The following is a 20865-nucleotide window of genomic DNA, read 5'->3' on the forward strand; positions in this document are numbered from 1 at the left end:
AAAAAAAAAAAAAGCAAAGCTTGATTTTAATTGAAACATTGGTACTTACAACACCAATGTATTTGATATTGTGGGTTAAATTTGTAGATTTTTAAGAACTAACTTGATACATACCTAGATACTACAACATGTATAACTTTTGGAAAATCTTAACTATAACTGGAGCAGTTTCTTGTCAATTAGTATTTTGGAAAAATGTTGATAATTTATTGATACTTTACTATTACAGCCAATGGAAGTATATGTTGATGATGATTCTAAACTTACTTTACATGGATTGCAACAACATTATGTTAAACTGAAAGACAATGAAAAGAATCGTAAATTGTTTGAGCTGCTGGATGTTCTTGAATTTAACCAGGTATAAATGAGTAGCCTATTATAGGATAGTAGTACTGATATTAGTTTGCATAGGGCTCAGTCGTATAACTCCTATATCTGGTTTCTTCATTTGAGTATTTTAAAATAATTATTGAATAATTAGATGTTTTTCAATTTTTAAGCTGTAAAGTTTTATATATATATTTATTCTCTGATAATTGAGTTATCCCAATATATAGATGCTTATTTAAAATAGCCTTAAAATTGTTTAGATATTTATAGTAGATAAATTACTTAGCATTTAACATCTCTGAAACTTGAATATTATAACTATTTTTTTTATGCCATTCTATTTATTATTTCCCTATTCAAAGGGCAGCAAATTGGTAATGTCATTAAAATGCTATGCAGCATTTCTTCTGTCCCTTTGCATTCTGGGTAAATATGTTGCTTGGGTCATCTTTGCCTTCGATCATTCCAGAATTCATAAAATAAAATACCAATAAAGTATTGGATTGATGGAATCAACTATGTTCTTCACTCCAAATTACTGGCTTTGTTTCTGGGTTAGAAAAATTATTTTCATATCCTTTCATTGTTCTTTCTCTAGGTACCTTTGTAGAGTTTCAAAGTATTTAGTAAGATCCACAATCAGTCTGCTTGGGCTTTGCATATCACACAATTTTATACTATGTAACAAAAGAAGAAAAAAAAAAACAACATTTGCAATTTCAGGTGATAATATTTGTCAAGTCTGTACAGCGCTGCATGGCTTTGGCTCAGCTACTTGTTGAACAAAACTTCCCTGCCATAGCAATTCATAGAGCTATGACTCAAGAAGAAAGGTATGTTAGTTTTATTTTTACCTCTCTCCAGTTCTTATATTTGATTGATATTGTCTTGGAAGCATTCATTTTGCCAAATTTATATTTATGTATAACGTCCGCTTTCCATGCTAGCATGGGTTGGAAGATTTGACTGAGGACTGGCAAACCAGATGGCTGCACCAGGCTCCAATCTGATCTGGCAGTTTCTACAGCTGGATGCCTTTCCTAACGTCAACCACTCCAAGAGTGTAGTGGGTGCTTTACCCAATAATATTTCTACTCATTTTGGGCTTCGCTTTGAATGAAACTTCATTAGTAGTGTGGTGGTGAGGGGTTTAAATGAAAAATTGATTCAAATGTGCATTTAATCTAAAACTAACTTAAAAAGTTGGTATAAAACAAATTATTGATCTAATGAAAAATTACGCCTTTTAAGATTCAGTTAATACAACTAATGTAGATAATTGGTAAGTCTAGATTGGAGATACAAGAATTGCTATTGGTAGTAGTCTGTATTATAGGTGAAGTGTACTCATCTTGCTCCGGGTTATATGGTGTTCTAGGATAGTTTCCACTTTTAAGTGGCATTAGGTTTTCAGGTTTTTGCACAATACTGAATTAATAGATCAGCTATATTTAAATATATATACTGTACATCAGTGCTTCTCAAACTGATGTGGTGTACTGGCAGTTTTTTTTTTTTTTTCCAGTGTGCCAGGGACTGGTAATATTTCTTAGTAATATTAATTTATACCAGAAACTATATAATGAATATGATAGAAGTTGACAATTTTTTTTTTTTTTAATCTTATGTTTAATTTTGTAAACAGTACAATATTGCATAAGCATTTTATGTTTCTTTTCTGGAAACTCGCCGTGTACTAGCAGCTGATGGTTCGTGGACCACCACTTTGAGTAGCGCTGCTATACATGACTGAAAGATTAAAGTAAAACTGAATGACTACTGACCCATTGATTAAGAGTTTGAACCTTACCACAGCTAGTGTGCTGTGTTCCTTATGAATGCACATGACCCTTGTTATGCAATCTTCATTGTGTAGCTTCAGGAGCAAAAGATTGTTCTAATATATAAATGTCTAAATTTGCACAAGTTTTACATATTCTTGCATGAAAAATAAATGTGAACCAGTTCACAAGTTTACTATATGAACATACTATTATATGTTATATACTGTTATTGCTTTCAGATTATCGCGTTATCAACAGTTTAAAGACTTCCAGAAAAGGATATTAGTGGCAACTAATCTTTTTGGTCGTGGAATGGATATTGAAAGAGTGAATATTGTTTTCAACTATGACATGCCTGATGATTCGGATACTTATTTACATAGAGTGAGTAAAGAGCAATTTTTCTTTTCTTTAAAGACATGATTTGATCATCTTAGATCTTGAATTTTTATCTTTTGTTGTTAACATATTTTGTTGGACTGCAACCCTTAAAAGAATGTCATTTCATTCTGTACATCATTTTATTTACAGTTTTCTGTTTTGGCTTATGTTCAACAAAAGCCTTGCTCTTTGTTCTCTGAGATAGACAACAGCAGAGAAAGCCAACAAATTTTTATTCTGTTTCTGACAAAAGAATCTCTGCTCTCAGATGGGTTGCCCCTTACTCTAGCTTAATTAGTCCACGTTTCTAGAATACTTTAAAAATAGCAATTTTAATATAAAATTCCATAACTTTGTCTTTATTAACATGTAATTTTGATAGGTTTTAATTCAGATCATTCTAAACAGAAACATTGTATTATACATTGGGGACTGTCTCTGATAGGTTGGGATCAGAAGGGTTAATCAAGCTACTGCAGCTAATAGTCTCAAACAAATATTAATGCTGCTTGTGCTTTAAGGGCAGATAAGGTATAGAATGTTTGTTGGGAATAATGACCCTAGTCACCGTATTGTCTTTTGAAAGACTTAGACCTGGATTCAGAAAACAAATTGTACCTTTATTATTTTTAAAAATTATTATAATCAACTTGTTCCATTATGAAAAAGTTGACTTAAATTAATGATAATGTGGATGATTATGACTTAGGAAAATTTTGAATTTATTCTTTCTGACTCAGCATAAATGCTGTTATAGAAGTGCTTCAAGGGATAGAACATTCACGTCTCCAAAGGCTGTTAACTGACAAAGAAGAGTGAATCTCCTATTCACAAAATGAAGCTCCAATCTAAATATTTAGTGAGCTTACTTGTTACTACAAAGGTGCTCACCATTTTTTAATTTGACATAAAGAGATTCTGCATTAACCTCTTGGAATATATGAAATCCATGTAGTATTTGATAAATTCCTCTCGTTGAAATAGCTGGAAATCTTACACATTTCTCCAAATATTTCAACTTTGTTGATTTTTGAAGACTTTTTCAATTTTACAGCTTTATTAATTTTAGTGATATCTTCATATTAATAACAGGTTGCCCGTGCTGGTAGATTTGGAACAAAAGGTTTGGCTATTACATTTGTCTCAGATGAAAATGATGCCAAAGTTTTAAATGATGTTCAAGACAGATTTGAAGTCAATATCACAGAACTTCCTGATGAAATAGACATATCTTCATACAGTAAGTAAAACTTATTTGTTATCATTTAATAATTTCTTTTCCTCACTAACTAAACAATTTTAATAATGCAATATATATTTTTTTTATCTTTCAGTTGAAGGCAGATAAATAACAACCAGATTCTGAAGCTGTGTGGATGAAGTGTGCATGTCTGTGAGATAATCATTTTAAAATTACATGGGAATAACCATAAACATCCTTCATTTTTAAATGTATCAATTCCTATGTATTATAACATTAAACTTTTTATTTTGTTCATTTTTCAATTTAATTGTACAATTATATTTGGATTCAAAATGATCCTTTTGTCTTTGCATTCAGATTATCACCACCATGGTTTATTTTCCTTGTAAATCATGCTTCCTGTTGGTAATTTTAATAAAACAATCTCAGGCTAGCATTTTAAATTTTTAGAAGTATTTCTTAAAAGTTTAAAAGCAGTAGCTATTTTATTGTTTTCCATTTTCTCATTTAAAAAGTTATTATTCAGATAATTTTTATAAATTGATAGTTTTTTCCCCCCTGCACATCCCATCAGATTGGGATGGTAAAACTAACTTTTGTTTTTATCATCTCATTTTTTTGGCTAAAGTTCTGGAGAATTTTTCATGGTGAAGTTAATTTGGATGCTGTTTTTAATAAAATAAAAATATTCAGCTTGAAACAATCGGATTCCTTTTATTTATTTCGAAAGAAATTTCTTAAATCTCAGATTAAATGAGATTTGGATAATTCTTACACAATTTCTTCTGACTTTAGCTTGAAGTTAAGTTACAGATTTTGCTGTAATTTATTAAAACATTCAGAAATCACTATTGTAAATGAAGGTATATAAGTAAAATGTAAAATGAAGTTTTATTTTTCATAAAATTCAGATCATCATGTCTGTGTGAGGGTAGTTAAATTTTTTTTTTCAATGTGACTAGTGAAAATATCTAATTGAAAATGTAATAGTCTGCAAATAACCTTTTTAAGGTAGAATTTGGACATGTAGACACAACCCCTTAAATGCAAAGCAAAATTTTGTGGCTATTCCAGTAATGATGTTAAATATCTACCAAAAAAAAATTTGGTGTTTGCAAGTTATATTTCCTCAAACTTGACATGTCTCCACAAAAAATAGTTTCAATTCTGAATTCCTCAACAAAAGATTGGTATACACAATTCCTTTCCACAGTTAAGTAATGAAATTTTGAAAGGATATATCTGATTTCTGCAGTAGAAGAGGGTTAATAAACAAAATGTGAAGCTTGCAACAGGAATTTAACTTTTTAGTCTGAAGTTGTAGGTTCAGTACAGCATTTCTGATACATATAGTTAAACAATTTCACTGAGATGTACTGCAAGCACCTAATCACTAACCATTTATTTGTTTTATATCAAATTATGTGAATTGGGACATTGGTTTTACAGGATGTTTGGATCGTATTTGATGATTTTTTAGTCTCCATTTTACAGAATCGGCTTGATGTATTGAGGAACAGTCAGTGGTGTTAGAAAGCATAAAAAATTAAAGTTGTAGTTGAGAAAAAGTTAGCTGCCATGGAGGACAAGAGGTCTGAATATTGAAAAAGTTATTTCTATCAAGATTCATGCCAACATCATGACTGTTGCTCAATAAGCACTAAAAAGGTTATAAGAGGTGTCCTGGACAGCTACAACAGAAACTACGAAGCCATGGCCAACAGACATATCTCCAGTGAGGATGATGTCAGGTCACATCCTTGAATAGGAGCTTGTTCAATTCAGACTGCTATGTGAAGTTGCTAGAGACTGGTTGGAGATGGTTGCTGCTGGGAAGGCCAAATATGTAGGAGCAGTATTTGGCTCTTTACCATACCTCTAGAAAATCCAAATAGTTGTTGGAGAATTTCTACTTCATCAGCCTCAATTTTTTGCCTCCTATTTCCCCAATTGTAATCCCATGGATTCCTATGTGCAGGTGGTGGTCAAGATCTCCAGATGTTGAAAATATTGCCAGGTTACGGAGTCACCTTGAGGCTGCGGTGAAAATTGAGAGCAGCTACTTCCAAGTAAACTGCTATCTCCCAGCCATAATCTAGTTCATATCTTCTGTCTGAAATACTTTTATTTTTGGATGGGATATTCTTTTCTTTCCCTTTTATGCAAATTCAAATTTAGCCTGAAACACCCTGTAGGATTGTATTTGGTATGAAATATATATTTCAAGGGAGTTTGTAAACCTTTCATTTTGTTGTTAGTATTTATAATCTTTGTCAAGATACAATATAAAGTGTCCATTTACTGAATTCCATTCAAAGTATTGGTAGACATTAGGCTGCTGTGCAGAGTGATTTTCAATATTTGATGAAGTCCAAGTTAAAAAAGATCAATTATTAATAGATGAAAGGGAAAGGCAAAATCCTTCCATTGACATTATACACCTATTAGGAATTTGTAATAAAAGTGATATAAATGCAAGAAATTAAATACAAATGTTTGGAAGAAGTTTATTGACACTATAGGCAAACAATATAAATAACCAAAAGAAACAAGTGATACTGAAAAATAAGTGTGGAGAGAAAACTGTGCATTGAAAATATTCATTTCTCAGAAAGAAAAAAAAATTTACATGAAGCTAAGAAATAAATTGTTTTTTCATAATAGAAAAAGACCAATATATTATACTGCAGAACATTTTGAAAACGCAAAAAGCATTTATAAATGTGTTCTGGACCATTAAGAAGACTTTCTGCACAAGGGACAGCTGCACCTTTTTTTTTAATCTATTCTATCAATGTGAAATAAATGATTACAATTTGCAGTACTTAAAGCTAGTAATTCAAAACTGCAAGATGAAAATCAGAGATCCAGATAGTGTGCATATATTAGTTCCAAATGTAATCCTAAAATACACATACTTATAGCTATGTCTTCATTATTGTTTATAATATGTCAACAGTAACAGAGAAATATTTTCTATTTAGAATTTATTGAATTTGACTTACAAGAAAAGGAAACAGCTAACAATTTTGAAAGGTTAAGTATAAGTAGGAATTGATATATCAATGGGAACCAAAAAAAAAGAATTGAAATATAAATTACTACTATTAAAAATTTCTAATAAGTATTAGATAAACTAAAATTGTCAAACAAATTTTGAAGTACATTTACTTTACATTCAAAATAACAGCAATTAAATACAAAACAAAATTCAAGCATAAAAAATTTTCTACTTCATAAGGAGATTATGGAATTCTTGATATTTACTCACTGAGTCAGATGTTTTGATGTTATATATTTGGAATTAATCTAATATTAAAGCAACTAAATAAATACTTATTTGTGTAACAAAACTAGCTTTGGAGAGTTAAAAATTAAGACCAGTGATAAGTTGTGTTTCAAAACAATTTAGTCTCAATAAGAATTTTGATACAATTGGTTGAAAAACTGCAGTAGTTAATTTGGTAAGAAAAACAGCAACCCCAAAGCAAATTAATATGTAAAATACTCTCTATTCCATTAAAAGAAAGAAAAAAAGAATATGAACTTTGGTCATTAATAATCGATCACAATTACAATTTCATCATTCAACCCAGATAACGGAACTGGAAACGTTAGACCTCTTCCTCAAGGCTAAAGTTATTTATCCCTCTCGGTGAACTTTTTTTCTACCTGCTACTAGTCAACGCATATTTGGAGTTCACAAGCACGTGAGTAATTTACAAGTCATCTAGGGTAAAGGGGAAACAACTGAAATACTTCGAGAAAATGGCCCTATGGATTAATTGCCAAGCATACAGATGTATAAAATTTCTCTAGTAAGTCTACTTATTCAAAACATCTGGACGGATTTTTAGAAAAACGTGTCCATCTATAACTGCTAAAGAAGGCATATGCAAATGGGAGTTCATATGCAAGAAAAATGAAAATTTCATTGTAAAAATATGCCATCTTTGAAAAAACAGAAATATAATAATTAAGCTTTAAATATTATATAAGATTAAAAATAACTGAAATCAAAGATAAATATCAAGTATCAAAAACGAAATCTTTCAAATAAAATACGAAGGTATGAACTGTATAGCAGGTTAGTCCAATTTGTTGAAACAGCTACAATTAACAGCTTAAGGAAAGATGACAGCTGATACTAAGATGTGAAAGAACTGCTGGAAAATAAGTTTGTACTGAATTCCATGGATCTCTTCTGGAAAGTTGTAGAAAAATTGTAATGGCATCAATAAAACTCAATGTATACAAGAGTGAAATAAATTGCTTAAGTTACTACTTCACACAAAAGTCAAAAGGGTAGGGGGAAACACAAGCAAAAAAATTCTTCCTTTAAAATATACACACTCAACAGCAACAGTTTATATTGGAAGAAATACCAAGTCTAAAAATGTCTTTTTTTTTCTGAGTGTCTAAGATCAACAATCAGATACCAAAATTAATCCAAACTTGTTAGCATTATAAATTATTTAAGGATCACTAGCAGCATCAAACTGTGTGTTTAACTTGTTGCATGGTAAGGCTTCACTGTCTCCAGCTAATTCAGTCTTTTCAAGGTTTTCAAAGAAAGCAGCTCCTGGGGTAAACTGATCATTTATGGCCTCTTCAAGCTGGTCATTTGACAATGACTGTAAAACATTTGGTATATCCTCAACTTGAAGCTGATCATCGGCCGATGGAATAAGTTGATCATGTTCGTTTGATGGAGTGGTGTGATTTGTATCATTTGAAGATTTAGGGAGCAAACCATTTGGCTTCCCAGAAATTCCAGAGTCAGAATTCTTTACTTTTGAAGGAATATCCCCATCTCCTCTTTCAGGAAAACAATGGTTTTCTTTCTCAGTTGCCAAAGAAACAGCAGTTACTGAAGGGTCTTCAGCATTATGAGATTCATCATCATCTTCATCATCTTCATCACTGCCAATTTTTGAAAATGGCTTTGTCTCACTGACAGCAAGTTCAATCTCCATTGGTACACCTTGATCTTGACTATTTTTGCTTGAACAGGATAAAAATCCATTTGGCATTTCTTCTGCATTCTCATATCTATTCTTTTCCTTTACATCAACCTGTATATTATCAGACAACTTCTTGTGGCAAGATAATAAAGAATCTCTCGTGGTTAAGTCTCCATCTGCTAGCAACTGGGTTCCTGATGCCACCAAAGTGATATCTGAATCATTTGTTAACTGATCTACTATTGAAGTGTCATTAGTGTTTTGACTAAAAATTGTTAGTCTTTCAATTAAACTTTTAGATAAAGTATTTTCACCAAGATCTTCCATTAATCTTAAATATGACAGTTCATTGTGCAGGACATCAGATATTTTCTTGAGCACTGCATGGTAGCAATCTGCAACTCTTTGGTTTTTGAATTCTATTAGATTATTATAAAGATTAGAGTTCAAATGCTTGAAATTGATATCTTGTTCAGAAAAGAACTGACGATATAAAATTACTATTTTTTGTTGAACATCACTAATAATTACTTCAGAAAACGTTTCATTCTTGTGAAGGTTAATGATTGGGATTAGTTGTTTAGAGATTTCCTTAATTGTTTCTGAGAAATTTTGGTTATCACTTTTTACAACTAGCATATCTGAAACAGAGCTCTCACTTCCTTGGTCTACGGCAGCGTGACTTGAATGATGGAGTTCCCTATTTAATATTTTGTCTCGACTTTCACTTTGTTGTTGCTTTGTCACCTTATGCAAAGCTATCTTCAATGAATCTTCAGCAAACTGTAAGTGCATATCAGAAACTGGAGCCACAACCTGTATTATTTCACTACCAGAATCATCGCTAGATGAATCCTGGGTTTTCGTTCTTAATGTGTTTTCTATTTTGGCATTATCAGAAATAAGTGAGATTCTGTTTGATGTCAGATTAGGACGTGGGAATTCATCGAATTTAGAAGAAAATAATGTCTGGTTATATCGTGCTTGTTCTATCAGAGCATCTATGATACCCATTATGTGATCACGCTTGCTATAAGAATCAAAACATTGGAGTTTCTGAAATAAAGAGATCATATATTTGGGGTGTTTTTCATTCTGAGATATTAACTTTGCAACTTCAGCATAGATATCTGACTTGAGAGAGTCAAAACTATTAGAATCTTGTTGATCTGAAGTATTTTCTTTCTTTGTAGCTCCTGATTCACACTGATTCACAAGATCAGCTGTAGTTTTATTTGACCACGCACCTCCATTTTTGGTTTTCTTACTGCTTGAATTGTTACTAGTAGACTTGGGATAAAATTTAGCAGAAGCATTAGGTGCTTCTTGCTTGAATTCTATTGTATTCTGAGATGATTTTAATTTCTTTTTGCCATCTTCAGATGTCATATTTTTTGATGACGAATTAGCAGTGTGTTTTTGCCGAGATGATGCAGATAATTTTTTAGATCTTGCTGGGACATCAACCACATCGTCCTTATTTGTGTTAGAAAAGTTCCAAAAATACGAACAAGTCTGACTACAGCCTTTAGGACATTTTTCAGCATTATCTTTATCACAATGTTGTTTATTTAGATGTCGACGTCTGAAATTTTTGTCTGAAGAATTTGTTCGTTTTCTTGATTTAGCAGTAGGAACTGTGGAAGAAAGCATATTATTACTTCTTGCTTTTGTTTTCTGTATGGCATCAGGTTTTAGCAGGGGACTAGGAAATCTATTACTGCAGAGGTATGGATTTTGAGGGTAAGGTTCCCAACAGAAATGTCTGGGTTTCTTCCATTGATTGACACCGGTAGGGAATGAATTCTGCATATATGAATTCGTAGAAGTAGAATCGGTTCTTGAAGATTGTAAAACCAACGTGTGGAGTTGGCGTTGTAAATTATTCATTTCAGACTGTTGAACTGAAAGTTGTTGAAAACACTGACTCAATGCTAATAAAATCTGTTGCTGTGAAGCTGAGTTTTGAAATTCAGCAGGTGGTGTTAAAAATGGATTAGATTGCCAGTACATATTAGTTGGTTGGTTGGCATCAAAGGCAAATGCATTGGTATTTTGATATCTCATCATATGTAACTGTTGACGAAGCTGTTGCTGTTCAATTAGTAGGTCTTGATAAGTGCTAGCCATTTTATCCATCTGTCTTTCAAGTATATTCAGAGGGCTGTTTTCAGACTGCAAACTTTCATCATGTTCATCTTCTTGAATTATATATTCTGCAGCACGAATGTTTTCTTGCTTCCGAGCAAAGCCACTGTTAGTTCGACCAAATTGCTTTTGATTTGGTGAGTTCCCCTTAGAATCAGAACGTTGGCAACAATATTTATTTCTCTTTCCAGGAGGGAAGCTCCCTCTAGAGTCTAATGGCATACAACCCAGTAAACATGGTTGAGACTGCTTAACATGCCTTCTTGCATCTTTTTCAATAGTATAAGTTTCTTTACTAGAAGATTCTCCTCCTTCTTCTGCATCCCTTATCACATCACTGAAATAATCATCATCCTCATTAAATTCTTCATTAATATCATCCCTTTCTTCATCATCATCACCTTCCTCCTCCTCTTCATCATCATCCCTATCACAACCTTCATTTATATTCTCAAAATTATCAGCTGTAGAACCACCCCAAGTTGCCATAGTTACATCTGCACTTGTATTAGCTCCGAGGAAGTCAGTAGAATAAGACACTGAATCACTTTGATTATCTTGGTTACGAGAATAATTACGCTTAGGTTTATCCTTGTGCATTAAATCTTCCATTTCTTTCTTTCTTTGCCTAAGTTCTTCTCTTTGAATTCTTTCTTTCCTCATTTTATTGTAGAGTTCATCATTTGAAGAATATGTCATTTGGTTAAGATCTTGTATTTCTGGTTCTGGAGCAAAAGTCACTTCATTAGTCTTATCTCGATCAGATTTATCCATCTCATCATTCCAGCTTGGTAAACTATCATGGAAGTTTAAAAGCTGCTGATGAAAAGAGAGAAGTCTTTCACGTTGTTCCTTCAGACGATCTACCTCAAGTTGCTGTTCTTGCATTTTCAATTTAAGCTTAGCAGATTTATTTTGTAGAGGAATTAATTGATCATGACTTACTTGTGTGAAGGCAGCTCCATTGGGTAAGGCACTAGCCTCTGGCAAACCAGCTGACCTGGAAAGTTGTTTGCTAATAGTTTGATTATCACTCTGAGCAAGGACTTCTGCCAACTCTTCAGCAGTTTGTTCAGGGGGGCCGTCAGGAGAATCATTAAGTTTATTAATTAATTTTTGAAGATGTCTTAAACGATCCTTTGCCTCTTGGAGTTCATTGAGTTTGTCACGCACTCCTGGCTGGCTTATTAATGAACCAAGTTCAGTATTAAAATCTTCCTCAAAATCTGAAAGGTTTTGAATATGGTTTGAGTCAGAATATTTGTCAGACGCTTCACAGGAAGAACTTTTAATATGCTGGTGGTTTTGTGTTTTTTCCCCTTCTTCAGTAGACGTTACATCTTTTGCTTCAGTAGCTTCATCATTAGCACAAACCTGATATTCTTTAAATAGTGATCTTAGGTGATTAAGTCGTTCCCTTACTCCAAGTAATTCTTCCCATTTTTCATTAGGTTCAGGTATATTTAGATCATCTTCTGGAGAATCAGTTTTTTCTGTAATATTTTCAGAATTCTGCACACTATTCTCAGTGTTTTCTGGGTTGTTATTCATCTGTGACATGTCATCAGTGCTTTGAGCTCGCAAAGATTTAACATAACGCAGCAGTTCATTAACACATCTCCGTTTCTCTTGAAGATGTTTTAATTTATTTTGCAAAGAAAGACGTCCTTGACAAATTCTTTCTTGGAAATCAGCCGTATCAAAACTAAGATTCTCTAAATCGACAGTCATTAAATTGTCTTCTGACTGAGTGTTTGACAATGGAAGGTTATTTTGCATTTTCCTATGTTCTTCAATGACATCTTCTATGGTATTTTCTGCTGGTTGGTTATCTCTTTGGTATAAGGCAAACTCAGGTGCTGCCATATTATCCACTGTCGGTTCTTGTAGGAGTCTCTGTCTTTCTTTTGCTTCAGCCAATTTTTGAACAGCATCTTTTTCTATGGCCAATAAAGCAGATTGGCGTTCTTGCAATTTTTTTAATTGTTCTTTTTGTTCCATTATTTGTTTCAGTAAAATTTGCTGCTGTTCTATAGATGTTAAATCTTCACTTTTTTCAGGAAGACCAGATGTAAAGGTATGTAAAGCTGGGTCAGAAGTTTGTGAATCAACTGAATCTGTATCATCAGGTGAGTCTCCTTTTGCAGTTTCATTAGGATTAGAATTACTATTTAACAGGGCTCTTTTACGAATAATCCATAATTTCTGTAAGATTTCCATGTAGCTGCTTTCTTGCTCTTCCAATGAATTCAGAACTTGAGCTAGCTTGCTGATTTTGCGATGATCCGTGGGGTCATCTGATTCCTGTAACGTATCCATCATTAATTTTATTTGTTTTCTATAATCTTTAATTTGCATCATTCTAGCAACAATTTGATTACTGTCAGTAATAGCTTCTTGGGTCCTGTCCTGCGAAATGTTATTTTGAGCGCCTCTTTTCTCATCATTCTTTTCTTTTTCTTCAATTTCTTCGCTCGGATAACGTGCATCACCAGTACGATTCCTATTTTTCTTGTTTGTTTTTTGATTTTTTCTTGATTCGCTGTCAGAATGGCGATGATTTTCACTAATCGTGCTAGAAGTATCTTGACGAGTATAATTCGGAGGCATATCACGTCGATTAAATGATACAGTCTTTTCATTATTTTTTTCATCATCACTACTCACTTCATAATCATCAAAACTGAAGTGCTGTTTTAAATTTTCTAATTCCATTCTTTCACTTAACTCAGCATTTGGAGGTAATTTCGTACGAGAATATGATGACGGAGTATGTTGGCGTCGTTCTGTAGGAGAAGGGAGATCTTGTAACAAGGACTGACCTCTTTCGCGTTCCCTCTCGCGGTTTCCTTTCTTACGTCGCTTATTTGATTCAAGGGTTGACTCTTTCCATTCACTAACCTCTAAATTATTTGGACGCAGTTCATTCTGAATGCTATTCATACTAACGGCATCATCTGACGTACTTTGCCATCCAGAGCGGGCATGCGAATCTGACGAAGATCCCTTTGATGGTGATCCTCCTGTTGCCATGACTTCAAAACAAGCAACAACCACTAAAATTAGTGACTTAAAAAGTAAACGAATAAGAAGAATATCTTACTTTGTCTTTATACATATAAAGTAGTCATAGTGAAAGAAAGATTAGCTTACCAAATTTAGTCACTATGTTTCGAATTTTCAAAGAACAGTACACTATACTATTGACTTCCGTCAGAGAAAAACTTTTCGTTGGGGGCAAGTTGTTAACTCATATACAACATCTCGTAAAAGTTCAGTATTTTGGGGAATTATTTAATTTAGGTATATTTTAAATTTTGTAAATAATTTTAGCATTTTATTTGAACTAGAAATAGACTGTATTTAATTTGAAACGAAAATTAGACAAAATTTATAACGGAAGTTGTCAAGGACAACCATTGAAAATGTATGATCCCTACCAGTCGCTATACGCATGCGCATCAATCAATTACATGGACGGATTGTGCTGTAATGTCTTTAGTGACGAGCAACTTTAAAGGTGGGTCATCAATTATATTACGCCCTATTTATTACCTTTTTAACTTATTGCTATTTCTAAAGGGATAACGCATTCTAATGATTATGATGAACATTTAGGAGGTAGTTTTCATTTATCTTAAACTTACTGGTTTGCTGTTCAAGTTTCGTATTACTATCATTATTGTTGTTATTAAAATATGTGGAAAAAAAAGGTGGGGGGGTTGTCTTCAAACACGAAACAAACTTGGACTCATTGCTTTCTTGTCGATAGTTTTTAATTAATAATTTATAAACAATTTTAAATTACAGTCCTCGAGTGCTACACCTCACTCCTGCTCTTAATACGCCAGTTTTGTTTTTGTTTGTTTGTTTCCCACTTGTTTTATTTACTTTAATTCGTTGACAGTTTTGATTAATTTTTAAATGTTAGGACTAAAAGATCTGCTACAGTCAGTGTTTGTATGGTGCAACGATTAAAGTATTAGTTTCTGGTAGCAGAGGAAGTAAGATTTACGCCACAAGTTAGCATCTGGGAGAACTGACCTATATGAAGAAGCCAACAGTGTTTGTAGACATTAAGAAAAAAAATGTTCTCTCACATCGATCGTGATTGCAAAGCCAAGGTTGACGTAGAAGAACTATATAAAAGATAGAAGTTCATATTGTAATGCACGCTGTTCTTAAAAAAACCCAACTAACTTATATAAATAATTCCCTAAATTTTCTGACGGTTACTCCCAGTACTGTGTAGATATTTTACTGTATTATTTTTGTTTCCTTTTGTCATTTTCTTCTCTCTTTCCTCTTACTAAGTTTTAGGTTGTTCAAAATCAATTTTCAAATGTCAACACCGATGTGTTTTCAATGATCATAGCATGCTATTTTATCATATCTCAATTATACAGAGCGTAGCTTATGTCCTTTAGTTTATAGGACAATTGTCCTCTTCCATTTCCAATAATAGACTATAATAACAATTCTGATAGTATTTTACTACCTTAAGTTCCTGTTATTATTATACTGTTTGTGTTTTGCGTCCACTTACAAATTCTGTTTGTATTGTATTTTGAAATGTTTGCGTTTGAAATTTCACAAAAAGTATATGTCTATATTTATAAATTAAATCATACGACTTGATTGTAAAACTTTCCATTAGACCTTGTAAATTTGTAAAAAAATTATATTTAATCATAACAAAAAAGCTATAATCAATAGTTTATCGCGTTCGGAATTCAATATACACTTGGATAAATTCATCTGGGAGAATAATCTAAGTTATAAAAATAAAAACTTTTATGTAGCTAAATTTTCAACTCCTTGTCAAACTCTTTATTAAAGTTGATATCTTAACAAAATATTGTTTATTTACTATCTTTAATAAATCTTATGTATGCACTTCGTAAATTTGCGCAAGAAACTCCACTCATTTTTTGACATCTAAATATCTTTCGAAAATACAAAATACTGTCCCATATTTCATATTTTAAATCTGTTTACATACTATTGAGTCAAGGTAGATAGATCCAGTCATTGGTGAAATATTTTTCTTTGGATTATTCTAAAAGAGGCTAACGAGGAAGTGTGACATCAGCTGACTTTGACAAACATAATTAGTGAGTAATGTTGTATAGTTCCAAGTTAGTTGCAATCTAGCCAACTTGTGATCCAAAAAGATGTTCCCCATTGTGTCCATCTCATCTGTTTTTTGTATGTTCAGGATTACATTATCTAATGTACTCTACTTTTACACGAGAATGTAACTTGTGAGTTGATTGCTATCTCTAGCAGAGCGAGGTTCCGGCGTTGGCTCGTTAGTTTATAATAATTCAACTTGATGAAAAGTTGTTCTGTGAAGTTATTCAGTTGATGATAGTTGGAATTGAAAAGTGTGTCCGTTGAAAGGCTGAATAAATTATGAAGAAAAGATATAATGTCATAATTAGAACTTAATATAATTGTAAACAGATGACAAGTTTGATATAAGGAGGAACACACTCGCTATTAATTCGCAGTCTATTTTATGTATGTTTTTGGATTTGCGGCATTCTTCCAGAGTCACTTTATGAAGTTGGCAGTGTACCTTAAGCGTTTATAATGTAATTGAATATATGTGTATAACTAAAATCCTGTAAATCATTTAACTTGGGTCCATGTTAATATACATTTATGATAAATAAATTCAGCCATGACAAAATGAAATACGGCGTATGCCCCGTCTCATGTACTTAATGTAAACAAACAGTAATTTAGAAGAAAAAATATTTATATAATTTTGAGAATAAAATTAATTTTAATATAACTGTTGATAATATATATAGTAAGCAGAATATGAATAGCTGTGATTTCAGTGTATAAGTAAAATTTATTTATCTATTCCAAAGAATTTAAGAAATGGTACACTTAATCCGTCACCCAGTTTATCACCACTATTTGATCCTGGTCATTTGGTACCTTCTGTTGAGTTCACTTTGTTGCAAGCTTTCAGACCAAATCTTCAGTTTGAGAATTCCTTCCATCTTTCGTCCCACCCACTATTCTTGGAGACTATATAAAGTGTCTACCCTTCCCTTCTGACTAAAAGATTAAAAAAAAAATTTTTTTTAATGAAATAAGAACTCTAATATGATTTTGTAACAGAAATCTGCGATGAAACTACACTCCTCCTCTTCATCATCATTTAACATCCGTTTTCTGTGCTGGCATGGGTTGGATGGTTTGAGAGGAACTGGCAAATTAGAAGACTGTACCAAGTTGTAATCATCTAATTAGGTGTTTTTACAGTTTGTGCCATACATTCTAGATATAATCATTCATCCTTAGAAATTGTGTATTTTCAGTTAAATAGACAATCTCCAAATGGAAAAAATATGCAGGATGTTGTTGATGTTTTACAAGGTCCTAAAGCAATTTATAAAATTTAAATAGGTCAATAGTCTTTATACTTAAGAACTTAAAAATAAACTGTACTTATTCATCTTGTTTTATGTGATATATTTAATAAAAGAATTGAAATTCCTAAGACTAGTTACTGTGGGTACCTGAAGTGTAAAACTAACGAATAAGATGTCACAGTAATGAGCTGACTTGATGTACTTGTTGCTTTTGAGAAATGAAGTGGGGGATACATCAGCTGAGGAAGGAACTTAAAGCTGTTAATTGTTTAATCTTAGTTCAGCAAATGCATTCAAGCCATCAGCATCCTGTTCTTTTTCAAGAAAAGTGAAGTGAGGCAACATTGAAGACAGTAAGATTTGAGGAAGATGTGGCTTCAATTTCTAGAGATCAAGCTATCACATTGGCTTGTAAATATAACATTATTTTCACTTGGCAATGATGTTGGTGCTAGTGAAGTATGTTTGTGTGTATATTCTTTTCTACTCTAGGCACAAGGCCTGAAATTTTAGGGGAGGGGGCCAGTCGATTTGATCGACCCAGTACGCAACTGGTACTTAATTTATCGACCCTGAAAGGATGAAAGGCAAAGTCAACCTCGGTGAAATTTGCACTGAGAATGTAAAGACAGACGAAATTCCGCTAAGCATTTCACCCGGCGTGCTAATGTTTCTTATTTTTTTACTGCCCACAGGGGGCTAAACATAGAGGTGACAAACAAGGACAGACAAAGAGATTAAGTCGATTACATCAACCCCAGTGCGTAACTGGTATTTATTTAATCAACCCTGAAAGGATGAAAGGCAAAGTCGACCTCAGCAGAATTTGAACTCAGAAAGTAGCGGCAGACGAAATACCGCTAAGCATTTTGCCCAGCATGCTAATGTTTCTGCCAGCTCGCTGCCTTTGTGTGTGTGTATATTAGCAAAAAATTGTAGTTAATAAGTGGTGAGTGCACTTGTTGTATTGCTAAAGAATGTGACAGGCAACACAATATCAGCATATGCACCCAAACATAGTGAACAGAAAGAGCTACTTACAAGTTAGATGACATGGATATCCTATTTGCAATTGATGACTTCAGTATCCATGTTGAGAAACATCATGTGTACATTGAAGTTAAAATAATGTAAGGTAAGAAATACATCTAAGTTTTGAGTGAAGACGTGGCAGCACTGAATGACAATTAGTTACACCTCTCTCTTTTAAAAAATTGATCTATGATGATCAAAGGAGATAAAGCATTCTTCATATAGAAATAAAAGCAACAATTTTTATAGAAGTAATTGCTGGTTAAGCCACAAGTAATGAAATAGAACTTAATTATTTTTTTTTTTTTATCATATATAGAATAAAAAAAGACAAAAACATAAAGCACTTAATTTTAACATTTGCAGTATTGTTTATGTCAAAAATATAACAACTAACATGCATAGTATTTTTCATGTTGTTTTCACACTATATATAATATGATGTCAAAAGTGGAATGTTTGAAATATGGGCTTCATATTTTTAGAAGCTATAAATTTTTCATTGTTCCTTTTAACTGAGCACATTTTCAAATGTTGACCATCAAAAATGAAAAGAAGAATGAAATTCTTTGCAATTCTTTTCCCACAAACACAGACTGTTTCTGTCTGTAAATGTGTTTTAAAACTATTTGTGGTTGATATTTGTTCAAAAGTAATAGCCACACTTTGCAACCACACTAATAATCAGGCACACAGAGCAAATTATAAAAAAACATTTTCAATTGTTGTTTATTTTTTTTCTTTTATGTCTAATGCTGATATTTTTTCTGAGTTCAAAATTCATTTTCTTTGTGTTATATATATATAAAAAAATTGATTTGAACAGTTCTTTTAGAAATGTTCTCTGTACTCTTACATATTGCACTCTTTTCCAACAATTATATTTTCTTTTAAAAGAATTGATTTGAAAGTGTAATTCAAAGGTCATTATAGTAATTGCAAGATTGTTTCTTGTCTATTCTAGAATTGAGACCAATTCTATTGGTTTTCACAATAAGATTCCAGCTGTTCAGTCATCAGAACATATTGAATCAGCATGTAAATGGTCAAGTATTCCACAGACATGTATATCTTACTGTAATTTCCAGGTTGAAATAGCATGATTCTGATAAGGCTGTCTTTTTTAATTAGTCCATTCACTAGGCTTCCACATAATTTCTGTCTGTTTTGTTTTATTCATAAGACTCTGGTCAGTTTGAGCTCATGGGCAAAAAGAACTCCTATTTTTTAAGAATTACATCATTTAGGATCTTTATTATATATATTCTTCTATTCTTTTAGTTTATCAGTATTTTATTTATTTCTAGTTTCTTTCCTGCCTTTCAAGAAAACTTTGGATGTAGGTCTCTTGTCTTCACTTTGAAATCCACACAAAGACAAAAACAATAACAGTCTGTGAGGATCAGTCCTATTATGTCTAGCTAGCAAGAGTTTAAATAGTTGACACTTATTATTCAAAAAGGCATTTTTTACTCTGTGAGGTCTAAATAGAGATGAATTAACAAATGCTATTTCATGAAGAAATCAGTCTAGCTGAAGATTGAAACAAAACTTATGCTTCTTTCATTGAGAACTTAGCCCTTACATCATGGGTTGCTGCTAAAACTCAAACAGTATTTTATTTATCACTTGCAAAATATCATAGTTAAGTCTATAGCTTTTCATAATCAGCATACAAAAAAAAAAAAAAAAATTCTATGGGAGAGTAGTCTTAGCAACTGGAGGTGGAGGGAGGTGGGGTTCTTTAGAAAAAAAAATTATCAGTTTAAATTATGTAAACAAAAATGAAACTGGTGTAACTGGGAACTGAAATTGGATCAGAGCCAGCTTGTTTAGAGATTAGCTTTAACTAAGTTGCTAGCAGAAATCTCTTTTTATAAATGAAATGGAGATAAGTCAGAATTTTGTTGTACTTCAAATCTGAACCTGTGAAGCATGGCGTTGAAAGAAGTTTATGACTGATCAATTTCCTTAAGAGCTATGCTTCTAAAATAGGTACAAAAGTTTTCAGGTTTTTTTTTTTTTCGCAATGTTTTCTCATAATTACTGTTTTGATATTGATCAACTAATATTTGTATTCTATCTATGATAAACTACTATTAGATAACAATATTATTGAATAATATTGTTATTCCTAAGAGAGATAAAGGAAAACATCTGTCACATAATACAGTTTTCATGTTTTTAGTATCCTGCAAAGATTATCATAACTATTTTATAACGGTGACATTGCTTAAGAAGCCTTCCTTTTAAGCTCCTTGAATTCAATGTTTCTTTGAGTTGATTATATATTATACTAGCAGAAATACCCGGCGTTGCCCGGGTTAAAGAGAATAATGAAATCTAAAAACGCCGTCTAGACTACGCATCATCTTTATATATAGAGATGTATATACACACACGCACCCAAACACACGTATATATATGTATATCAATATAAATATATGAAAGTCAATGAAGTTTCGTAAAAGAAGGTGATCATGTACATACTTTCTTGCTGTTGTGATTATAACACCTCGTTGTAAACAATGTTCCTTGTTTTCCCTTGTGGAGCATATACAAATAGGTTTTTTTGCTGCCCACTCTTGAGCAGCCAACATACAGTTGTCCATGTGAGAAGCAGGGCT

At 32.4% G+C, this 20865-nt stretch overlaps 3 protein-coding genes across 6 annotated transcripts in view; 2 read left to right on the forward strand and 1 right to left on the reverse strand.

Moving 5' to 3' along the window:
- The window catches only part of LOC106879226 (spliceosome RNA helicase DDX39B), a 9399-nt gene extending 4994 nt beyond the window's left edge, over positions 1-4405 (forward strand). Inside the window, exons 6-10 of the mRNA XM_014928706.2 lie at positions 230-361; positions 1057-1166; positions 2357-2501; positions 3591-3738; positions 3833-4405. Of these exons, the coding sequence (XP_014784192.1) occupies positions 230-361; positions 1057-1166; positions 2357-2501; positions 3591-3738; positions 3833-3846 (549 nt within the window). The 3' untranslated portion in view covers positions 3847-4405. The remainder of the gene's footprint in view (positions 1-229; positions 362-1056; positions 1167-2356; positions 2502-3590; positions 3739-3832) is intronic.
- A 1788-nt stretch (positions 4406-6193) lies between these two features.
- LOC106879225 (pericentriolar material 1 protein) lies at positions 6194-14027 on the reverse strand. Its single transcript, XM_014928705.2, has one exon. The coding sequence runs from the start codon at positions 13845-13847 to the stop codon at positions 8178-8180; it is 5670 nt and encodes a 1889-aa protein (XP_014784191.1). The 5' UTR covers positions 13848-14027; the 3' UTR covers positions 6194-8177.
- A 178-nt stretch (positions 14028-14205) lies between these two features.
- The window catches only part of LOC106875939 (GTPase-activating protein and VPS9 domain-containing protein 1), an 86987-nt gene continuing 80327 nt past the window's right edge, over positions 14206-20865 (forward strand). For all 4 annotated transcript variants that reach the window (XM_052965593.1, XM_052965594.1, XM_052965595.1 and 1 more), the window contains exon 1: positions 14206-14334. The gene's annotated coding sequence lies outside the window, so the exon portion shown is untranslated. The remainder of the gene's footprint in view (positions 14335-20865) is intronic.

The sequence above is a fragment of the Octopus bimaculoides genome, chromosome 2, assembly GCF_001194135.2.
Source record: "Octopus bimaculoides isolate UCB-OBI-ISO-001 chromosome 2, ASM119413v2, whole genome shotgun sequence".
Lineage (NCBI taxonomy): Eukaryota > Metazoa > Mollusca > Cephalopoda > Octopoda > Octopodidae > Octopus > Octopus bimaculoides.

Bases quoted from the DNA above. Each gene is read 5' to 3' on its own strand.
- LOC106879225 (XM_014928705.2), bottom strand. From the start codon at position 13,847: ATGGCAACAGGAGGATCACCATCAAAGGGATCTTCGTCAGATTCGCAT.